Source organism: Xiphias gladius, chromosome 17, assembly GCF_016859285.1.
Source record: "Xiphias gladius isolate SHS-SW01 ecotype Sanya breed wild chromosome 17, ASM1685928v1, whole genome shotgun sequence".
NCBI classification, from domain to species: Eukaryota; Metazoa; Chordata; class Actinopteri; order Istiophoriformes; family Xiphiidae; genus Xiphias; species Xiphias gladius.
The window spans coordinates 17,826,198-17,848,280 of record NC_053416.1 but is presented as its reverse complement, the minus strand read 5'-3'; the positions used below and the strand labels follow the sequence as shown (position 1 = coordinate 17,848,280).

The 22,083-nt window shown below is 41.6% G+C and overlaps 2 protein-coding genes across 8 annotated transcripts; one reads left to right on the top strand and one right to left on the bottom strand.

Annotated features, from left to right (window-relative positions):
* The first annotated feature begins 1,673 nt into the window (after positions 1–1,673).
* On the top strand, positions 1,674–10,360 carry slc12a9 (solute carrier family 12 member 9). 4 transcript variants are annotated; one of them, XM_040150568.1, is made up of 14 exons: positions 1,674–1,872; positions 4,173–4,413; positions 4,553–4,687; positions 4,804–4,941; positions 5,046–5,348; positions 5,483–5,590; positions 6,184–6,295; positions 6,415–6,572; positions 6,658–6,740; positions 6,832–6,956; positions 7,513–7,705; positions 7,792–7,966; positions 8,358–8,504; positions 8,620–10,360. In XM_040150568.1, the coding sequence occupies exons 2-14, from the start codon at positions 4,209–4,211 to the stop codon at positions 9,459–9,461; spliced, it is 2,724 nt and encodes a 907-aa protein (XP_040006502.1). In that variant the 5' UTR covers positions 1,674–1,872; positions 4,173–4,208; the 3' UTR covers positions 9,462–10,360. The 4 variants fall into 4 exon arrangements, with proteins under 4 accessions (XP_040006502.1, XP_040006500.1, XP_040006501.1 ...); XM_040150566.1 differs by having other exon boundaries at positions 1,769–1,872; positions 3,006–4,413; XM_040150567.1 differs by lacking the exon at positions 1,674–1,872 and adding an exon at positions 2,301–2,424 and having other exon boundaries at positions 3,006–4,413.
* A 609-nt stretch (positions 10,361–10,969) lies between these two features.
* Positions 10,970–15,535, bottom strand: hsd20b2 (hydroxysteroid (20-beta) dehydrogenase 2). 4 transcript variants are annotated; one of them, XM_040150572.1, is made up of 11 exons: positions 15,338–15,535; positions 14,123–14,169; positions 13,893–13,968; positions 13,660–13,770; positions 13,385–13,452; positions 13,193–13,237; positions 12,990–13,024; positions 12,814–12,895; positions 12,600–12,665; positions 11,206–11,355; positions 10,970–11,115 (listed from the first exon to the last, which is right to left on the bottom strand). In XM_040150572.1, the coding sequence occupies exons 1-11, from the start codon at positions 15,513–15,515 to the stop codon at positions 10,990–10,992; spliced, it is 984 nt and encodes a 327-aa protein (XP_040006506.1). In that variant the 5' UTR covers positions 15,516–15,535; the 3' UTR covers positions 10,970–10,989. The 4 variants fall into 4 exon arrangements, with proteins under 4 accessions (XP_040006506.1, XP_040006504.1, XP_040006507.1 ...); XM_040150570.1 differs by having other exon boundaries at positions 10,970–11,355; XM_040150573.1 differs by lacking the exon at positions 11,206–11,355.
* Positions 15,536–22,083: the final 6,548 nt, after the last annotated feature.

Genomic DNA, 22,083 nt, shown 5'->3' with positions numbered 1-22,083 from the left:
CATCATCGTTCAGAAACAGGCCGCCCGATCACGCGGTGAGCGTTCGCTCAAGGATCCTCAAATCCGGGCATGAAGCATGTTCCAACCACACCCATCGCTTAAATACTGTTATACCTCATGACCCCCCCCCCCCGATCAGACCGTTCTGCAGGCTTTGCCATCACTTCCACACATGCACATCGTCTCAAACGACTTTATCTGCTCAGAAAGAGACAAAACGAAGGCCGGATTGACGGAAAGAGGTCACTGAAGATGAAACGTTTTCATTTATGATCATCTCATGCTTGGCGGGGTGCAGCGCAGCCGGGAAGGCATGGCAGTATTCTCAGCATGAACTCTCTCCACCTCGTAGGGGAAATGTGCCAGCACTGGCAGGACTGAGGCCTGGGGCCCGCATGTCCAGTCACTTTGGGGGCCAGATGTTTCTCTGTGTTGAGACGTGTACGTACGAGCAGGATTTTGTGACATCACAACCCGTTTGGAAGCCAATCAGGATCCAGTGCGCGCTTTACACGTGTGTGATGTGGAAACTTGAAGCCCCCACTTCACACACACTATATTTTTGGATCAGTTGTAATTTCAGGTTTTTGTTTTTGTTTTTTTGGTTTTCTCGTCTGTTATGTCATCGGTATCTGTCATGGCCGCCTGCTCGCTTGTAATAAAAGCAAAGGCTATTGAGGGAAATTTTGAAATCGTTGCATTTTTAAAATTACAGAAGTAAAATATAATTATAATGCTATTAATCCAACTTTATGGTCAGTGACGGGTATTATGGTTTTTCTGTTTGATGCTACCGTCCCATTGGGATAATGGAATAAAATCATCCAAAACGCAGCCCTAGACGGCAGAGTTTATTACACGGTTGTGTGTTTAGCTGGTGTTGTAAGACATGAGCAGAGTGTGGGGGACAGTTTTGTCTCCCAGAGCAGATGCAACAAGCGGTTGACTTGACACTTTACAGCCAACAGAAGCACCCTGCTCTCCTGTTCCTCTGCCTCACATCGTGCAGTCTCCATGTCAGTCCTCTTTTTTTTTTTTTTTTTGGATTTTTTTTTTGTTAGTGCTGGTTTTGTTTTCGGTTTTCTGAGCAGAGTGGATGCCGGCTTGTGCGACCTGCAGGTTGTACGCACTGTTTCCGTTATTATTTATTTATTTATTTATTTTCCTTTGAGGAAAAGTCAACGGTCTGAATGAAAACCTCACTCGACGCCTCAGGTTTTAGTCCTGCCAGATAATGATCCTCTATGTGGACATCATCTCTGTCACAGTAGCGACCCCTGGTGCGGAGAAATGAGACTGCAGCCCAGCCTGCGGCACAACTTCACATAAGCGTCTGATAGTCAGATACGGTGTGTGTGTGTGTATGCATCCACACGTTTTGGTTTTTTCTGTTTTTTTAATTTTCAGTACACACAACAGAAAAACACCTGAAGTCACCACATTATATTTCCTACACTGATCTGAAGGCGTGTACAAATCAACGGTCACGTTTGACTAGTCCGCAAACAAGGGCTTCGGTTATTTAGGACGAGCACTACCTTTGCTCGTATTTGTGGTATTTTTGCCCTCCCCTTCTGTCAGTCACATGGTCGGTTTCTGGCCTCCCGTGACACTTTCGAACAAATAATAGAGGGACGAGGCGTGCCATGGCTGCCGCGTTGTTATTGGGCGGCACATCTTCCACGGACTCCACCGGCCCGGCTCTGTCCACCGGCCCGCTGCGGTTACACTCGGCTGTCCACCGCGCATCTCGACCCGGGACATCTTCTGCCAGAAACACACGCAGAGACAGGCGGTCTCGTCGGACCTGAGAGGGACGGGGTTTCCGAGCAGGAAGTGGGCGAAACCGTCTCGGGGGAAGGTTTCGGAGAGGTAAGTTTGACTGTGCTCGGTGTCTCGGCGGGGACAAGGGGACATCGCAGGGTGCGTCTCGCCGTAAAAACAGCCTGGATGTTGCTGAATGACACAGCGCAGGAGCACCTTAGACCGGGTGCTTTGTTTTGTCACTGCCGGGCGAACCGCCGGCGCGACCACTTCCTGACCCTCAAAACCTAAACAGGCATTTACCCGAAATACAGCTGCAAATGTGGCACATTATTAATCCAAGCTTTTGACATTTGCCAATCAGAGGACGTGAAGTTTCTGTGCCGCATTTGCTCCACCCTCATGCTACGTACATGCGACGGAATCGGTGATTTATTTTGGTTACCGACTTGTTACTAAAGTAAGGTCCGGGGACCGTCAGAGGGCCTTTTTTTTTTTTTTTTTTGGACAGGTTCGGGCGGTCGGCGACAACATCTGGAACATCAGCTCAGTGCGTCACTCGCAGCATCCTGCGGAGCATGTCCGTGAGTCTGGCCGCCACCCTCATCACCAACAGCAATACCGGAATCAAACTTGATGAGCAGATACGGGTCACCGAGTGTATGTAGTTCCCATTGCGCGATCAACTTCCCGGTTAAAACCGTGGACAAGTCGTCTCACCACGATGGCGTTTGGAGTCTGTCTCAACAGATGTATTTGACTCATGATCCATTAAATCTTGTGCAGCTTTACTGAAAGTAGCCAATCAACTAAGCCTTTTAAAGGGCTTTTAGTCAGCCAGTGGTGGATATAAATGCCCGTGTCTCACTGGATACAAACATAAATCTGGGCTGCACCAACAATTATTGACACAGTGGATTAATCTGCTGAATCGTTTCTGGACTGATCATCAGTTTGTTAATTGTGATTTGCCAGAGCCCAAGCTTCAAGTTGCTTGTCCGGCCGACAGTCTAAAACCCAGCCATATTCAGTTAACTATCAGATAAGACAAAAAATGCTGTTAAATTCCCTGCTAATCATTTAATCAACAAATGGTGTCCGTTCCACCATCGAAATAGTTTCAAAATCTTAAGTAGAAAACAATCGGTTACTGGTTGTGATCCATATAACAATGAGGAGCTTATGTCCTAGTCTAGGTTTGCCATCATGTGATTCCTGTATCTGATCTAATAATTTTGCAGTTTGCAGAGGGCAATTCTGGCAACACTTTCACTGATGAAATCTGCCTCCTCGAGGAAGACTGGCAAAGGTGAATGCTGGCCTCTGAGATAAAGAAAACAAGCGCGGTCATCTGTAAACAGAGGGGGGATGCTCCTCAGCCGGGACATCTGCTCTTTGGTTTGACTTGCATGTTAAAACAGACGAGCAGCTGTGAATCAGCTGACTGCAAATACCAACCTGAGGTGCAAGCCTGAGCTTTCACTAAGACGAGTAAGTGGCAAACTTCGCTCACAGGCTCCTTCTGGTTGCGTTCCAATGCTTGATCTTTGCTGTATTTTGTAATAAAACCATGAACTTCCCCTACTATTAGAGGGTGCAAAGAAGAGAAGTCACTGACTAAAAAAAGTAACAGTGCAGGTCAGATGAATCATCCAGCATTGCAGCGTCAGGTGATTCTGCGGCACATGAGGGCTGGGGAACCTGCTGCATTTCATGCGCATACTTGTTTGTCTGAACACACCAAATATGTTCAGAATGGACTTAGATTTGAATATTCTCAGCTGCTCACGAGGGTTTAAAGTAAACAGTTTATTTATCTGAGGACGGAAGCGTTCCTAAGTTGAACGCCTGATGTGACTGCTGCGCACATGACGATCTTCATTTTTAGGAAGCGCTGGAAAGGGCAAACGCATCACTGTGTTTGCGTTAGTGTGGGAAGGCCAGTGCCTGCCTGTGTGTGCTTGTGGCTCGTTGCTACATTTGTAAGAAAGAGAACAATACAGTAAATCACGTAAACAAATGCGGTATACGTTACCAGATAAAACTGACATCATATGATGCTTCATTGTGTCCCTAAAATATGGGGAAAATGGTTAACAAGAGCAAACGTGTCAAAAAAATGTATATAAAGGGGGATTTATGCAGGGAGTGGAACATCTTTTATCTTGCAGCCTTTCAGTTATCATGTGTGGGGGAGAGATGTGCATGAGAGATAAACTGAGAAATGTATTTGGCTGTAGGGCTTAATGATGGAAAGCAATCTGTTTACACACAATGCAGACAGAAAAAAACTTCAGTGGCTGAGACGTCATCTCCAAATTCAACCCTTGCCCATCTGCACTAGGTTCAATTCTGTCCTAATGTTTCTCTCTTTTTGAAGCCTGTCCTCACTGTTTTCCCTTTCACAGGGCAAGAAGACTAACCTGAGGCTCTTCTCGCCAGCCATGTCGAGCGAACGCACCCCTCTGATCGCGTCAGGGGTGTGCGGTCTGTCTGTGACCGCGGCGTCATGCAGCACAGCGCCTGACGCCACCTCTGAGTCTGGCTCTGGGACTCCCAGCAGAGACCCTCGTAAACTGAACACCTTTTTCGGGGTGATGGTGCCAACCATCCTCTCCATGTTCAGCATTGTGCTGTTTCTGAGAACAGGTGAGCGATGCCTGTGTGAAGGGATTAGAAAACTAACAGCTGCGTTGGGTTGTAGACAGTGTATGTTTGTATGAATCACTTACAGTATAACTGAGTCATTGTGCTGCAGTGACTAGCACTGACATGATCTCTCTTCCAGGGTTTGTGGTTGGTCATGCGGGGCTGTTACAGGGTCTATTAATGGTGATTGTAGCCTACACCATTATATCTCTTACAATACTGTCCATCTGTGCCATTTCCACTAATGGTGCTATACAAGGCGGCGGAGCCTACTGTATCCTTCCCGAACACACAAATTTTCCAAATATTGTTTTTCTAGAGTTTTACCCGATCTGAGCCACACTTGCACTCATTTCAGTTGAAACACCAACCTTAACAAAATGTGACCAGACATGATCAGTCGGTCTCTGGGCCCAGAGTTTGGAGGAAGCATTGGTTTGATGTTCTTCCTGGCCAAAGTGTGTGCATGTGGAGAGTATGTTCTTGGTCTTGTGGAGGCCATACTTGACGTATTTGGCTCAGATCCTGGTGAGTTTTGGTTATCTTTTCTTTCTTTTACTAAACTACTTTCCCTATATCTTTTTTTTTTTTTTGGAGGATTCTCAGTTTTCTGCGATTTTCCTCTGTTTTAGAGTCATCTGTGTCCAGGGGGATGCAAGTACTTCCTCAGGGTTACTGGTACACAGTGCTATACTCTTCAGTAGTTCTTCTGCTGTGTCTGCTTGTGTGTCTGGTGGGCGCCCACATCTACTCCCGCACCGCCTTCGTCATCCTGCTGGTGGTCACCGTATCCTTGCTGTCCATCTTCATCAGTTCCGTGGCGGTCAAACCTCGTGACTTTGTCATCACCCACCAGGGACCGGGCAACCAGACCCTCCGCTACAATGCCAGCTACACGGGCTTCAGTGCTACCACGCTTAGGAACAACCTGGGCTGTGAGTTTTGATAGGGCACAGGGTTGATGTTAGTGAGGATGTGAAAGTTGATTCAAAGGTACAGCCAGATGACTCTTATAAAGTTAGCAGCATCTATTGAAGGTCTTGCTGTTGTTCCTCATTTCTCTCTCCAGCTGGTTACTCTTTGGACTACAGCACCAATTCTGTCATGTCTTTTGCCACCGTGTTTGCCGTCATGTTCACCAGCTGCACTGGGATCATGGCTGGAGCCAATATGTCAGGTCAAAACTTATTACATTACGTATTATTACATTGCAGTGGAAGTACATTTACTCAAGTACTGTACTTAAGTACAATTTTGGGTACCTGGTCTTTACTTGATTATTTACATTTTATGCTACAAATTCTACTCCACTACATTTCAAAGGAAATATTGTACTTTTTACACCACTACTTTTACTAAGCAGCTTATGTTACCAGTTACTTTAAGATTTTATGTACAAAACATATATAACAATATACGATATATATCTACTTATGTTATATGTTATATATCATATATTATATATGTAATAAATAACACAAGTACATTTAGTGGGTAATACTTGTACTTTAATACCTAAGTAAGATTTTGAATGCAAGACTCTTACTTGTAATGGAGTATTTTTCCATAATGGCGTTGCTGCTTTTATCTTTGAAATATAAGCATGTGGTTGTGCACAATAATAATGTCAAGGAAGAGAGTTGTGTTCACTGGAAGAGCTAACAGATTTCTACAACCCCACTGTTTATACACATGTCACAATTCAGTAAATCTTTGTAGTGCGTGTACACTCAAAACAAGCAAGCCCTGATGTTTGCTCTTCCTCCACAGGGGAGCTGAAGACTCCGAGTGTTTCCATCCCTAAAGGCACCATCGTAGCCGTTTTTTACACTTTCACAGTCTACGTCCTCCTCTTCATCCTGACCAGTGCCACCTGTGACAGGTCTGAAACGTCTCCCGAATAGTGTTGTCTGATATTAATGCTTAAAGAGAGATCAACAGTAAAATAAGTAGTTGCATTTATGACACAAATGAGTAGTTTATTTGCTTCTTTTTCTTTAGGACCCTGTTGATTCAGGATTATGGGTTCTTCCAGCGAATAAACATCTGGCCACCGTTCGTCACTATCGGGATATTCTGCGCCTCGCTGTCAGCTGCAATGTGCGCTATGATTGGGGCATCACGTATCCTCCATGCTCTCGCTCTGGATCACCTCTTTGGTGAGGCTCCAGGTTTTTGCTCACTATATCAATGCCTTTTTTGCGTGCTGAGTAGCTTTCTAAGAGACTTTTGTTATTCAAATAGGTCTGCCATTAGCCCCGGCTGCCGTCACATCAAGCTCGGGGAATCCATGGGTGGCAGTGCTGTACACCTGGGGCCTGGCACAGGTGAGCAGAGGGTTTTGTGGCGTGCAGTCATCTGCTTTCAGAATTACAGCTGGTGTCCTAACATGTGGTTTGTGGTCCGTTTGTGTTTCAGTGTGTAGTGTTTGCAGGCCAGCTCAATGCAGTAGCAGGTTTGGTGACTGTTTTCTACTTGCTTGCCTATGCCGCAGTTGACCTGGCCTGTTTGGCTCTTGAGTGGGCGTCAGCACCAAATTTCAGGTAATAAGAGATCGATCACTGTTAAAGGAAATACATGAAATTGTTTGTCTTCACTGACCTCTACCAGTGGCAAGTAGGAACTGCAGCCTGTAACTGCATCCAACAATGCACTGACATTTTCAAAAACATATGTTATGTCTATAAATAAAATTGCACAATTATGCTGCTTGAGAACTACATGTTTTAGGCTTTCAGTGCTGAAGTGCCTCTCACTTATTCATAGTGCCATCATTTAGTGTGGACATACATTTTTGGCCAGGGGGTAAGAAAAAAAAAAAAATCTAAAAGTACTCAGTGATAGCCGAAAAACTAAATATGTAAGGTAGCTAAAGGGGTCTTCTTTTAGTGAGTACAGGCTTAAAAAGTGAGATCTGAAAGCCAGAAACATTAGCACCAGTCCACAGCATCATATAGATTAGCGGTCTGATCAGCCTGGTTTGGATATATTATGCTCCTATACTTTATGGGACAGTAAAAGTAATATTTATTGCTGTCGTCTACTTCTGTTTTTCATGTGCCCAGTGGCCTGAGTTTTTTGTCTCTGTGTGTTTAACAGACCGACCTTCCAGCTCTTCTCCTGGCACACCTGCCTGCTGGGGATTCTGAGCTGTTTAGTCATGATGTTCGTCATTAACCCTGTGTACTCCTCAGGCAGCATCATCCTCCTGTTACTGCTGCTCCTTTTCCTCCACTACAGATCACCCACCAGCAGCTGGGGCTACATCAGCCAGGCCCTCATTTTCCATCAGGTATCTGGGATACACACATACACACACAAAATCAGACACGCGGTACAGTTTGTCAGTGCTGTTTCCCTTTCTCCGTTGTGGTTTAGGTGCGTAAGTATCTGTTAATGCTGGATGTGAGGAAAGACCATGTGAAGTTCTGGAGGCCGCAGGTGTTGTTAATGGTGGCCAACCCTCGCTCTTCCTGTCAGCTCATCCTGTTTGTCAACCAGCTGAAGAAGGGAGGGCTGTATGTGTTGGGACACGTGCAGCTGGGAGATCTGGGTAATGCTCTGTGGACATTTGGGGTGCCCCCCTATCTCCCTGTTTATTTCTCAAAGTCATACGTATCTTTACCAAACTGTAAGAAAATATATTCCGTTTTTAGGAGTGAACTTGCTGACATATACTTTCACTCATTCACCAACTCACAGATTACCTCTCTTGCCCCCTGGTGTCCATTAGGAGATATTGCAATGTCTGGAAACGTCATTTACTTAATTATTTTCTGCAGCACTGCTGAACAGGGCAGAGTTATTTCTGTGACATGAAGTCCTGTATTGTGGTATTATCGTAGTAATAATTGCATTAATGATAATAATAATCATCATCATTTATTATTTTTATTATTCAAACCCATGCAGTGTATTACATTTCTGCCTTTTCTGTGTTTTAGACACTTTGCCGTCAGACCCGATCCAGCAGCAGTATAACTTCTGGTTGAGCCTAGTTGATAAACTCGGGGTGAAGGCTTTTGTAGATCTGACGCTGTCGCCATCTGTCAGACAGGGAACCCAGCATCTGCTGCGCATCACGGGCTTAGGTAAGCTCTGATTTCTCTTCACCACCATCATGCCCACATTCAGCAAAATTATGTTTATACTTTATCTGCACTTGGTGCGTCTTGTGCACTCGGCTTCTCTGTTTCTCTCTACAAGGTGGCATGAAGCCCAACACACTGATTTTGGGTTTCTATGACAGCTGCACTCCTGAGGACTTCTTTCTGCACGATACTGCATTCTGTGACTCATCAGTAGGACGAAGTAGTGAGGGAGAATATAATTTTGGGGTTGACTTGCCTTCTCTACAGGCCCATTTCCCCCCAGTCCGACACGTTGAGAGCCCACGCTGGCTATCACCAGAGGAGTATGTTGGGATCATTTCTGACGCCATAAAAATGAACAAGAACGTTTGCCTTGGCCGCTATTTCTTCCAGTTAGAGGGAGAGGATAAAGATAGTAAGGTCGACGGATCAGAACGGACTATAGACGTGTGGCCTCTCAACCTGCTCCAGCCAGGCAGCCGTGATTATGAGGACGTGTGCAGCCTCTTTCTCCTGCAGATGGCCTGTGTGCTCAACATGTCCAGCAAATGGCGCCACGCAAGAATGAGAATCTTCCTGAATGTGGAGACTGAGTCTAGCGACCAGGGCTGGGTGGTAAATGAAGAGACCTTTCGAGAGCTGCTGAGGAAGCTGCGGATCAGGGCGTCGATAAAGATCGTTCCGTGGGACTCTGTGGTGCAGCACCACACTCAGCCAGACGGGGAGCATTCTGCAGAGCAGACGCAGGCTCTCTCCGAGGGCTTCTTGTTGGCGGTGAACTGTATGTTAATGGAGCACAGCTCTCAAGCTGCTGTTCGCTTCCTGTATTTACCTCGACCTCCTGCTCATCACAGCCAGTCACAGCAGTACGTAGCTCAGCTAGAGGCAGTGACCAGTGGTTTAGGGCCAACGCTCCTGATTCATGGTGTCACCCCGGTCACATACACTGATCTCTGAGGAGTTTTGTTCATTTGATATTGTACATGCAGCAAAGTCTTATCTGAGTACTTATTTGGGTGAAGTATAAACTCTAGGATCATTTCCTATTTTCCTATACTTGAACTGGGTTGGTGATTGAGCCAAGAAATGGGAGAATACTAACATTTTAGGTCATGTTTTATGTTGATATAACCTCTTACTCGCATTAGCTTTAGGCCTGTCTTTTCACATAAGACAGATAATACTGTGTCAAAGACTCTTCAGAACAAAAACACTTTGTTTTGAGCGTTACAGGTTTTCTAGGACACTGAATATAGAAATGTCTATATAGGATGTCAGGGATGAAATTATGAATTTGCAGTGTGATACCAATTGACCATGGTAAAAATTTTCTTGGTTCAGTTTTGAAATGGTTTTGTATTCATTCATAACGATTGTTCTTTTGAATTCCTTTGTATATTTGCTGCTTGCTTTTACCTTCATTCTGACATGTCTGCTGGCTGTTGGACCAAGTGATCAAAAGCCTTTTTGTTGCTGCTCTGACGTGAGTTCTGATTTTTGTTTTCCGTGCACTTATGCAAACATTTTTCTTTCGCTGTTAAATGTGCAGCTCCAGTCTTCACAAAGGGAACCGTTGTGTACATTTGACCTCAGAATGATGAATGGCATTTGTTGCTGTTGTAAAAAAGAAACATATTGGATTTTTGTGCATCACAATGCAGACCGTCAAAAATACACCAAAAAGGGTCCAGTCTATGTCAGGACCAAGGATGATTCAGTCCAAGTCAAGATTGAAACCAGAGCAAGTTTTCATATTTTTACTCAGCAATTAATTAACCATATTTACGAAATGCAGAGTAAATGTAACTGCACTGTTGGTATGTTTTGTGTTATAGCGTTCAACACTGCATGGATCTTTAACAAACCATAAATAGGAAGTTGCTGAAAAAGCATCTTGCATGACTTGGCTTTGCCCTTCTGGCGTATTCCACCTTGAGTTGTGATTAATGGTCAGAGAGAAAGCCTTAAACAACTGACTCTTGTTACCTAATGGTCATTCCTGTAGATGCACATAGGAGTAAATATATGCCAAATGTACTGTTTGTTCTCAGTAAAGACAACCAACTTCATCTTTGTAACTGTAATATTGTAACAGAGTAATTGCAGTACAAACAAATTGTGTCTGAATATCTCTCAAGTGCAATAATACATATAGCAATAGCAACAATAGAGAGAGAAATTCTGTTATGCTTCCCTGCAGATATCGCAAAGCAATGATAAACAAAGATCATGGTCGCTCCACAGATAATTAAAACTTAATGCAATAATGAAGAATTAATAAATGTACAAAATATAGCAGTATTTATATGTATAGTGTATCCTATGTATTAAGTAATATAGAGTAACCTTGCTATGATGTTACATACATTATAGGTATCTGCAGTGGACTTAGAGTGAGGACAATCAGCTGTGAAAACCAGCATTCATGTCAGTAATCTTCATTCATTCAATGAAACGCAGTTTCCATGCAGATGCAGGCAGATAATTACTCCTCTTTTTCCTTACTCACTCCTTTGTTACATTCATTCATCTTCTCAAGGTTTGGTAGCTTTCTGACGAAGAATGATGACATACGAAGCCAGTCTGGCAGGAGTATTGTTAAAGCCATGTCCTGTGGGATGATGGGAAAAAGTAGGGGAGACGTTAAGATATTGCAGCAGCTGACAGTTTGTAAGTGATCATAGTGACCCATCCCTCTGACCTGGAGCGCGTGGGATAGACAGCCGCTGGTGTAGTTGGAGTGACCCACTGTGTTCAAGGCTTCGCGGGCGAACCCTGAAGCACTTTTCACAAAGCAGTTGACTTTCATGTTCTTTGTCATGTTGGTGGACACTAAGAAGGGGGCCACACACTGGGGAAACATTGTTGTTGCGTGGGTTGAATTTACCTTAATATCATGAAATATTCTGCTCAATTTGAGCAAAAACACCAAAGCTACTGAAATATCCAAAGCACAGTGACTTTGATGCAGCTTCACATGCAACTAATTAAAAAAAGAGTAAGATAACCTGAGTCAGTGAGAGCAGCAGGGGGCGAAGGTTCATTTTATAAGCTGCATGCTTATACAACTAATCAAAACACACTCTTCAAATGAGTTTTTGGCCATTCTGTCGGTGGAGCGCTGCATACATAGCAACCTCAAATGTACCTTGAATGTTTTTCTTATTTTCCAACCACATTAAAAGTTGAAAAAAGGTAGCTGAGTCAATTTAGCTAATATAATCTGTCAACCGTGTCTATCTGTAAATTAGAGCTGGACCAATGAATTGGCCAGGCCAGTCAGATATATTGGCTGCTATTAGCTAGTTTTTGGCTAGATATGTTTGAGGTCACTGTGTCTCCATTACACAGGAGAGAACACTGACAAGTTTCTTTTTCAAAATGTAAAATGAAAGAAATTGTCATGGAAATGGAAATGTCATGTATATAAATGTAAATCCCAATCTTATCAAGCCACCTTTGTCTATTATTCAGTCCTAAAAGTCACCTTTTTTACTCACTGTAAAACAGGTGAAAAAATCCTAGTACCACATACAATCATTCTATAGTGTCTGCATTATTCTTTCTTCGTTCAGGATACTTGCATTTATTTCTCAAGAATTCCTGAAACAAGTCGCTTTGATTAGGAAATTGGTTGAAATCCTATCTTGATTTTAAAAAAACAAGACTTTATAGTGTAATAGCAAACTGTGCGTAATAAGATGTCGCGTTTTTGTAATATAGCACATTTTTGTAGCCTTGAGTCTGAATGTTATTAGCTTGTAGGTTGTCATTTACAGTTAATTTATACCGTGATTACTTGAAACAGCCTGTTTTTTTTGTTTTTTTTGTGAGTCCCACAGTTACACGGGCAGAAGATTCACCCCTAGAAATGTGTTGTTCACTATTACTTAGTGCTTCAAAGTCAATGAAAAAAGTGGGCTTATATACGTCTCGCACTTTTAAAATGCATATTTAAAACATATATTTACACAATGGAATTGCATGGCTCAACAGAAACATTTGGCTTTGGCAATTTCAGTCGATAAATCACAAATGAACTCCAGTTTGAGCACATGTGAAGTGTTGGAACTCGGCTCGTGTTGCATACTTTACCTGAACAGTAATTCCCTTTGACTTGTACTCAGCGTGAAGACACTGAGAAAAATATATTACAAAGGTCTGAAAGGAAGAAGAAAGCCAAAGTCACAAAACAAGCAGACCACGGAGTTGTGCACTAAGAGGTGAATGTGTGAACATGATCTGCTTTTATGGTGTATTTGAATGAACGTGTGCACGTAAATAACAGAAAATGTGGAGGAGAAAGCACCTTGGTGGCAGAATACAGGGACAACAAAGGCTGTGGATGGATGCCCATTTGTGAGGAGATATTGATGATCAGCCCCCTCCCTCTGCGGAGGAGATGGAAGACAAACATCCATGAATTCATTCTAAACTCTCGTTATCTCATACCCACTGTAAACTTGTGAATGTCTGTGACAATACCTTTCAATCATGCCTGGAAGAACCAGTCTGGTCATCTGAGTGAGGAATATGTAAATCGTCATCTTTTTTTACACAGCAATAGCGATCAACAAAAAACAAAACTGTGCTCAGATACAGTGGAAACAGTGAACACAGATGCCTGAAAATGAACAAAACACATAAACACACAGTCGCACAGTAAATACTCACAGTCTATATCTTACCTGAGTGACAGACAGCATGTTACAGTTGATTACCTGAGTGATTTTCTGGTCAGAATAAGAGCACAAGGGTAACTACTGTATATGTTAAAGACAAATAGGGCAAACATGACCCTTTCTAGCAGTGAGAGTCTTTAAAATTAAACCATCCAGTGTATTGTCTTCAGAAAATTACATTAATAATGCCAAACTTACCTTTTCAGCATCTGGTATTTCCAGGAAATAGGCAAATTTTTCAGAATAGGTCATTCCGACATTGTTGACTGTGTGGGTGACAAAGACACAAACAAGAATCTTTGTTATTAAGCATTTGTCTTATTTCAGTCTCTAACAAGAAAGTAAACCGTATTTATATTATTGATTGCAAGACTGGCAGTCTCTCCTATGACGCTATCAACTCTTTTCTTCCAACACGCCTCATTCCATGGGGCATCTAAATAACGTCCTAACGTCCTCGTTTGTCCTGTTACCCAGAATTCCAATCTCCAGGTCTTGTAGTTTCTCGGCAATAGCAGGGTAGATGCTGTGGCCGTCTGTGAAGTCCACTTGGACGATGCGAGTCTTTCGTCCATACTGTTCTTCTGAAGGAGATAAAGAATATTTTGGATGATTTCTGCGCTAGAGTTGGATATGGAAAGACAAATGTGTTTCCAGTAACAGGGAAATAGCAGTAGAACACCAGTATTATTTTCATGTGACTCACCTATCTCTTTGGCAACCATCTGAAGCTTATCATTACATCTGCTTACCAAGACAACATCCAGGCCTCTTTGTGCCAGCTAGAAGGACGTATGCAGACAGACAGCTTTGATTATTCTTTTAACCAACAACGAGACTCAATCTATAACAGCTTAACAAATATCAACCAACTGTCCTCAACTCCAAACTTGAAATTAGACCAAAAAATGTTGTAGAAGGAAGCTGGAGTCTCACCTCACAGGCATAAGCTTTACCGATGCCAGATGTGGCACCGGTAACAACTGCACAAAGGGGAAAGCACAGAAATGTTACAAGAATCAATTTTACATTCATTTTAAAATTAAACAAACTGATATTTGTTTTAAAACATGGCTAGACCTTTTGACACAGTGACCACAAAATGACCCTCATTTACCAAACTCTTCAATCAGGTGTGCCATAATACGAACACATTTTTCAGGTTTTGCTCACTCTTCATGTCTAAATGGTTTGTTTTGAACACAATTCTACATTTCAATCTGTCTTTATTGCTTAAACACTGTTGCTAAAAATTAACTGAAAATTAGCACTGAGAACACAGAGTAGACTTGGGCCCTAAACTTCGTGGGTCATCTGCCCAATTGCAAAGTTAAATGGAAATGGTTAACTCTCCTGTTTTGGAGAGAAATTAATAGTAAGACTACAGAGAGATGCACAGGGGGTAGAAAAAGTGGAGGAGGAAGAGGACGGAAATGTGAAGGACCTGAAACATCCCCTGTTGCTTATCCAGACAAAATACTGCCAGCTACTATTTGTGAATAAAATCCTGGTCATACAGAAACCCAAGACCAGAAGACCAGTTTCTTGTCCTTTTTAGTATCCTTACAAAATTCAGTTTTGAGAACTTATTACATTATTTTTATTTTATTTTTTTCATCTGGAAATGTGTACAAGTATCAAAAACTGCAAAATCTTAGCAAAAGAAGATGGAAAGCTGATGCTGAATTAACATCATAGCTGATGTGTGTCCACAGAGGCTTTAAATGTCTGAGGCCAGTGAGACGGAAGTGTCCCATCAAGAAGGAATGTGAACAGCTAATCAAGTCCTAATCAAACAGGCTTCACAAAAAAGGAAACCTTGTATGTGTTGCTGCAGATGGAAGTTTAATGTTGAGAGAGAATCCAAATACTCCCACGCTTCAGCTTCCTGCACGCTGCTGTTATTATTTTAACTTGCAGTAATTTTAGCCACAGGCCTTAATAAGATCTACATTGGCTACGTGTGGCGATTGTAAGTTTTTCACATGCATTAGCACACACACACACACACACACACACACACACACACACACACACACACACACACACACACACACACACACACACACAGTACATATAATAGACACTGTTGACATTTTGTTTTTGCTACAAAAGCAACCTGTAATAATATATTGAGTATATTCTCTTTACCTGCCCATTGCCCATATTTCCTTAAATCCACTTGCCAAAGCTCTGACAACACAAACTCTCTGAGTCCACACCAACATCTCCAGGCCAGTTTCAGCAGGTAGAAAACAACCACAAGTCTCCCAGTGATGGCCAGTATGTCAGTGAATGACATTTTGCAGCAGAGCCCCAGACTGAACATTATTTACTTGTAGCACTGTTACGACCCTAACTAACAAGCCCAATGTGCAAAGTTTTAAAGGTGGTTAACCCTAATTTTATATCATAGGAAAATTACAACTTTTGCTCCTCCCACACTGCTCCACCCCTCACCATGTGTCTTTAGGGTGAGCTAGGCAGACAAGAAACCAGACCCCGGACACTAAAACGCAAATATCAACATTAAATGATAAATCCTAGTTTCCTTTCAAAAGATTTTGCAGAAACAGTCACATCAACTGATCCTAGCGCTGCTACCGCACCTGGAAATTATCAATAGCCTCTTGAAGATCATCAGGATCATCTGGGAACTTCTTTATGTTTATTTTGAGTTTGTTTATGTTTTTTTATTTTATTTTTTTCATCTGGAAATGTGTACAAGTATCAAAAACTGCAAAATCTTAGCAAAAGAAGATGGAAAGCTGATGCTGAATTAACATCATAGCTGATGTGTGTCCACAGAGGCTTTAAATGTCTGAGGCCAGTGAGACGGAAGTGTCCCATCAAGAAGGAATGTGAACAGCTAATCAAGTCCTAATCAAACAGGCTTCACAAAAAAGGAAACCTTGTATGTGTTGCTGCAGATGGAAGTTTAATGTTGAGAGAGAATCCAAATACTCCCACGCTTCAGCTTCCTGCACGCTGCTGTTATTATTTTAACTTGCAGTAATTTTAGCCACAGGCCTTAATAAGATCTACATTGGCTACGTGTGGCGATTGTAAGTTTTTCACATGCATTAGCACACACACACACACACACACACACACACACACACACACACACACACACACACACACACACACACACACACACAGTACATATAATAGACACTGTTGACATTTTGTTTTTGCTACAAAAGCAACCTGTAATAATATATTGAGTATATTCTCTTTACCTGCCCATTGCCCATATTTCCTTAAATCCACTTGCCAAAGCTCTGACAACACAAACTCTCTGAGTCCACACCAACATCTCCAGGCCAGTTTCAGCAGGTAGAAAACAACCACAAGTCTCCCAGTGATGGCCAGTATGTCAGTGAATGACATTTTGCAGCAGAGCCCCAGACTGAACATTATTTACTTGTAGCACTGTTACGACCCCTAACTAACAAGCCCAATGTGCAAAGTTTTAAAGGTGGTTAACCCTAATTTTATATCATAGGAAAATTACAACTTTTGCTCCTCCCACACTGCTCCACCCCTCACCATGTGTCTTTAGGGTGAGCTAGGCAGACAAGAAACCAGACCCCGGACACTAAAACGCAAATATCAACATTAAATGATAAATCCTAGTTTCTTTTCAAAAGATTTTGCAGAAACAGTCACATCAACTGATCCTAGCGCTGCTACCGCACCTGGAAATTATCAATAGCCTCTTGAAGATCATCAGGATCATCTGGGAACTTCTTTATGTTTATTTTGAGTTTGTTTATGTTTTTTATTTTTTTATTTTTTATTATGATTTATGTTTATTTTGTTTTGAAGCCTTTAGGTTAACACACTCTCCGAACGCTGAGAGTTTGAGTCTTAAAATATTTGTGGATGATCAGGCTTTTCTGGTTGCACGCCATGTCACAGTAAGAAAAATAAGATTTTTAAAATCAACTACAAACATCAAATTGCAATTAAAATGCAAGTTTGGAAATAATAAGAAAAAGCAGAGAGTTCCAGTTATTACTAAAGGCTGCCTGTGGAGTGGGCTGTAGCATGGGTTCACAACAGCACATTTCAGTAAAATAACCTGTCCTCATTACGCGGGTAGCACTTCCATCTAATCACAAAAGCCCAAAACAAAACTATGACTTCTCAAGGAGCTGCAATGGAGATAAAAACAATAACGTAGCTGTGAACGTGACATAGTATTTCTGACAGCTGATAAGTCCTTGCTGTAGTTACAATCTGTCAGGTTTTAATGTCAGCAGAAACAGTCCTACACATTCATGCAAAATCAACGTCTGTACATCGATAAACCTGAAAATGCTCCAGATTAAATGTCTGAGTGATAATATGTTTGATAATCTAGAAATTCCAGTTGTACATACATATACAGTCCCTTGGTCCAAGTGATGAGAAAAAGCTGCTTATCAACTAAAAGATAAATATTTGACTGCATTGCTCTGATAAACCTTTCAGTCATTGTGGTTCAGTGTTACTTACATTTTGTAAAACTGAAGTTAAAGTCATTTAGTTTTAAGGTCCTGAAGGCTTTTATTTTGTTAACCTTGAAAACTGAGGGGATAAAATAAAAGTTGAGACATTTCCCCTACCACTGATTTGACCAGCTGATGTAGGCTTGCATGAGCAAAGACACAAATAACCTTGGTGCAGATAACTGTGCTGTTAGAATTTGGATTATACATTTATACTTGGATTATATATGTAACAACAGTGCTTTGTGGTCTAACACTCCTTGTTTCTAGCAGACAAATATGATCCCAACATTTGTACAGTCACATAACACTTAGATGAATAATAAGAGCCATGTCAAGCTGGGGTGAGGTGATAAAATTTACAGTGCATTTACACAATAGTTTTCCTGCATGTGACTAGTTTCTTTCAGATTCAAACCTTGTGATTTTGTTTATTTAGTGGGCCCTGTCTCACTACAGAATTCTTTAGTAATTACAAAATATGACTGACTTTGATGGCACGATATTTTAAACATAAAACATGAGCAAAGGGGGATTGTTCCCAAGAAGAGATCACTGACAGGGCAAAGTGGGCAGCTGCCCTGGGGGCCCAGACCCTCAGGGAGCCTGGGGGCTCCAGGTTCACCATGTGACATATAGTTTGTGGTTATTTTTGTTTAATTAATTTCAATTTTTTTTGGTTAACACTGCATGAAGCAGACTGTGAACTGAAATGATAGGAGCCTTAAGGCAACACCTACATTATTATTTAATCTAGATTGCTTTTATTATTTTATTGCATATTGTGCTCACAAGTGTTTTACTAAATAAATGTATAACAGAAAGAAACTGAGCAAGCAAAATATTTCATGTAAGTGTCAATTAGGTCCAGTGGGTAGATATTTAGATGTGCAGTATCAATGCATTTAAATTTTTCCTCCGTTCACAGCTAAGTTGACAACAAAGGAATAAAAACTACTTCAAAAAATGTCTTTCAAGTTCTTAATGTCAAGGACATGGGGATGTTTTAACAGATGAGTGTCAACCGCCATCTACCTCAGTTTTGTTTATTAGAAAAAATTCACTTTAGGAGACTACCATCAACCAACAGAGGGTGCTGCAGAGAACTAACATGTCGCAGCTGGACCTGGATCTGACAGGGAGATACAGTGACCTATGGTGGGGACACTCATCAATGTGTAGGTGTAATTCTGCACAAGTGAAATTTGTTGTTGTTGGTCATTTCCCTTTATCCATATTTAAATAAAGTCAAAGAAAGAATCCAGAAGATACCGGTGTAAGGGTGAACATGAATACAACAGAAAATACATTCTAAGATTATACAATCTACAATCAAAAGTTAAAGTTCGAAGGATGAGACAGTATACACAGTGCAATATATTATGTATGGGATGAGTGGTGGAAGTAGGGGGATACAGTATGGGAGCTGAGGAATAACACCATTAGGGGAAAGACCTATAACTGTGTGACTCCCTTCATGCAGAAGTAAAGTCTGTCAGTTTTATTTACTTATTTGGAATTGACTTTGATACTGACATACCTCTGAATGATGGCATTAATGTTATTTCTTCAGACGATGTGCGGCTTAATAAGAAGTATCATACTGTCTTGGGTTTTGATTTGGTAAAATAATGTAGAAATCCCTGTCAGTGTATCTTTTTAATCCCTATTTCAACAGTTTGAGTGTATTCATATACAGATTTTGAATTTGTTCAATCAGTAAATGTAAAATAATTTTTTTCCACTTTTTAAAACCTTTCAAAACCGTTTTTTCTCTTTTATCTTATTTTTGTTTTTAATTTGCGTTTTTATCAATTTCTTTGGGGAAGATCCCAACTGTTTGGCGGCAGTGTGCAGTCACAGCTCTCAGGGAGTCCAGTTCTGAGGCCAGTGTCTAAGAACAGCGACAGGAGGTTTCCTATTACCTAACATACATTTTATATAACAATCTGAAATGCTTTGCAGGGAGGATTCCCTGCTTTCCTGTGCAGCTCTGAGCCTGTGATCCTGGAAAGACGTGTGATGTCACTGTGGGTGGAAGCCAAATTAATTCTCCTGATTAATTTAGTGGGGTCATGGAGGAGGCAAATGTCTAAGCTTCTCTATCACTCCTCCCACAGGTTTTTCTCAGTATTTAATTAACTCTGACAAATAAGTTCAGCAGAGAAAGTTAGGATTTCCAAGAGAGATGTACTTATAAATCGTCAAATCACGCAACCGCTTTGCAAGTCATGTGACCCAGCATTGTACAGTCTGCTAAAGACAGACACGTCGTATAAAAATGTAGATAGAGGGCATTCGGACTGATTTGAATTTTTTTTTAAAAAGATTCTAGGGAACCTAGTTGATATATATCTCATCCCTTTATGCTCTTAGTCAAATCATTCACATTTTTCTACAAATGCTGATTACTATGTAACTTTACATGTTTTGCCTACATGACTGTGGTTGTTGGTTTTGGCTACAGATTAATGACATTTTGGGCTAACAGTATGGAGCAATGAAAAAGTCAGAAGTGCTGTTGTCCTCCTTAGAGTATTGTGCTGTGTTGCTGGCTCTGTAGTAGGCCAAGCTGGTTCTTTGCTCAACTGGGCCGGCTGTATGGCTGACCTTGCTTTCAAGTGATCTCCGTCAGTGCCGTTTGCCAGGTCACTAAGAGGCTTCCAGGCAGCAGATCAGTTTAGCGCAGCCTCACCTGACTAATCTGATTACTTCAACAGGACTGCTATCAATGTGCGACAGGACAGGCAAGAACAAGATCGTCCTCACACTTCCAATATGTAGTAGATCACCTTCATATTCATAAAGCTCAGCAGCAAACACTGAAGCTATGTGTTTTAATGTGTCTCCTGTATCAGTTGTGAGCATCTTTGTATTTAAAAGCTTTTTTTAAACTTGGAGTCCCCCTCCACAGGCTTAAATTCCAGCTGTAGTGCTGCAGTGAACTGTACATGCTGCCAGGTCAAAAGATCAACAGCAGCTTACCACAGGGTATTTCCAGCCCTCAGCTACAGCTCACATAGTTCTAATGCTTTTATTAGCATCGCTCCCCATATGTAAGGTTGACCTTTGGACTGTGACTATTATCTTGTCCATAACTTGAAGCCTCAGGAACATTAGGAAAGGAGGGAGGCTATAAAGATGTCAGTAGGGCCATGAAGCCTCAGATAATGTGAATAAAGCTGGTTATATTAAGGATAGCTTGACATAATTGATCAATCTAAGAAGAATTATTAATCATGAACATTGTCTGGTATTTTATCAGGGGCGAGGTTCAGGTTATTCAGGGAAAAAATTTTGTTATGTTTTGGTTGAATAACATCTATTGTTTACTTTGATGCGATAAAAGACCAACTTTACTGATGTGTGGAAAGGTTTATTCACACTAAATTTCAGTAAGCATCTCTAGCTACTGTAGCAAGACTAGGAGAACAGCGAAGAGCACGAGTGAAGGTCTCATAAGGATCTGAACTGCAGCAGAAGGGTTACATGAGGCTACAGATGCAGGAACCTTAATCTCTGCATCAGACTCAGGTGATTACACGCAATTCTATGATTTAAGGTGATATGAATGCAGTTATTAACACTGCACAAGTTTTTCCTTGTTTTGGTTTATATGAGTAAGTTTGTTCATTTTTTTTTTTTTTAATCTATTTATTTGCTTCGGGCACATATATAGCCATTTATAAGGATTGTGGGTTTAAAGTATACCTATGGGCCACGGATTTTGATCAGTGTCCCTGTTCTGGCACAAATAGTCCTCGATGCTTGATTTCAAGCAGGTGGAGGTCGTAAGGTTGAGAGGTGGAGGGAGGGGCCGTAAGTCAGTCCAAGCTCAGTGTTGGCCACCATTTTCATCACAATCCTTCCAATTTCTTACTATTAAAATAGCAGTTGAATCCATCAATCAAATCAGCCTTACAATACTCAAGGTTCGTTTTAGTGTGTTTTAAAGTAATTGTGAGCATGTGAAATTTTCTCAGTTACATCAGCACCTCAGTTTATACACTGTGTAAAGGATACCGGGCAAATACGCCTCTACTTTCACCTTCTTGTTCATCTCCTCCAGCCCTCCCTCCACACACACTCTTCCCACACTAGTATGGATTAAAAGCTAAAGAGGGCTGAGAAGTCAAAGCTTGCCAGTCCTTCCCTATTTCCCCTTTCTTTTACCTGCTCTCTGCCATATCTATTTTTTACCAATCCAAACTCTAGATCAAGGTTGCACCTCTTGTCTCACACCCTCCTGTTGCTCTGTGGTTTGGGGTGGGTCCCAGCCAGGGACAGCAAGAACGAAAGCAAGACTAATCTACTGGAAATGCGGACATTTATTATTTTTGGAATTGTCAAGGAACTTGGATGCAAGAGGAGATAATTTGATTTTATTTTATTTTTTCAGCT

Coding starts and splice junctions, on each gene's coding strand:
- slc12a9 (XM_040150568.1), top strand. CDS start 4,209: ATGTCGAGCGAACGCACCCCTCTGATCGCGTCAGGGGTGTGCGGTCTG. Junction 4,414..4,552: donor TGTGCTGTTTCTGAGAACAG/GTGAGCGATGCC, acceptor TCTCTCTTCCAG/GGTTTGTGGTTGGTCATGCG. Junction 5,349..5,482: donor GCTTAGGAACAACCTGGGCT/GTGAGTTTTGAT, acceptor TTCTCTCTCCAG/CTGGTTACTCTTTGGACTAC.
- hsd20b2 (XM_040150570.1), bottom strand. CDS start 15,515: ATGTTCAGTCTGGGGCTCTGCTGCAAAATGTCATTCACTGACATACTG. Junction 13,025..13,192: donor ACATGCTGTCTGTCACTCAG/GTAAGATATAGA, acceptor TTCCTCACTCAG/ATGACCAGACTGGTTCTTCC. Junction 12,896..12,989: donor CTTCCAGGCATGATTGAAAG/GTATTGTCACAG, acceptor TCTCCTCCGCAG/AGGGAGGGGGCTGATCATCA.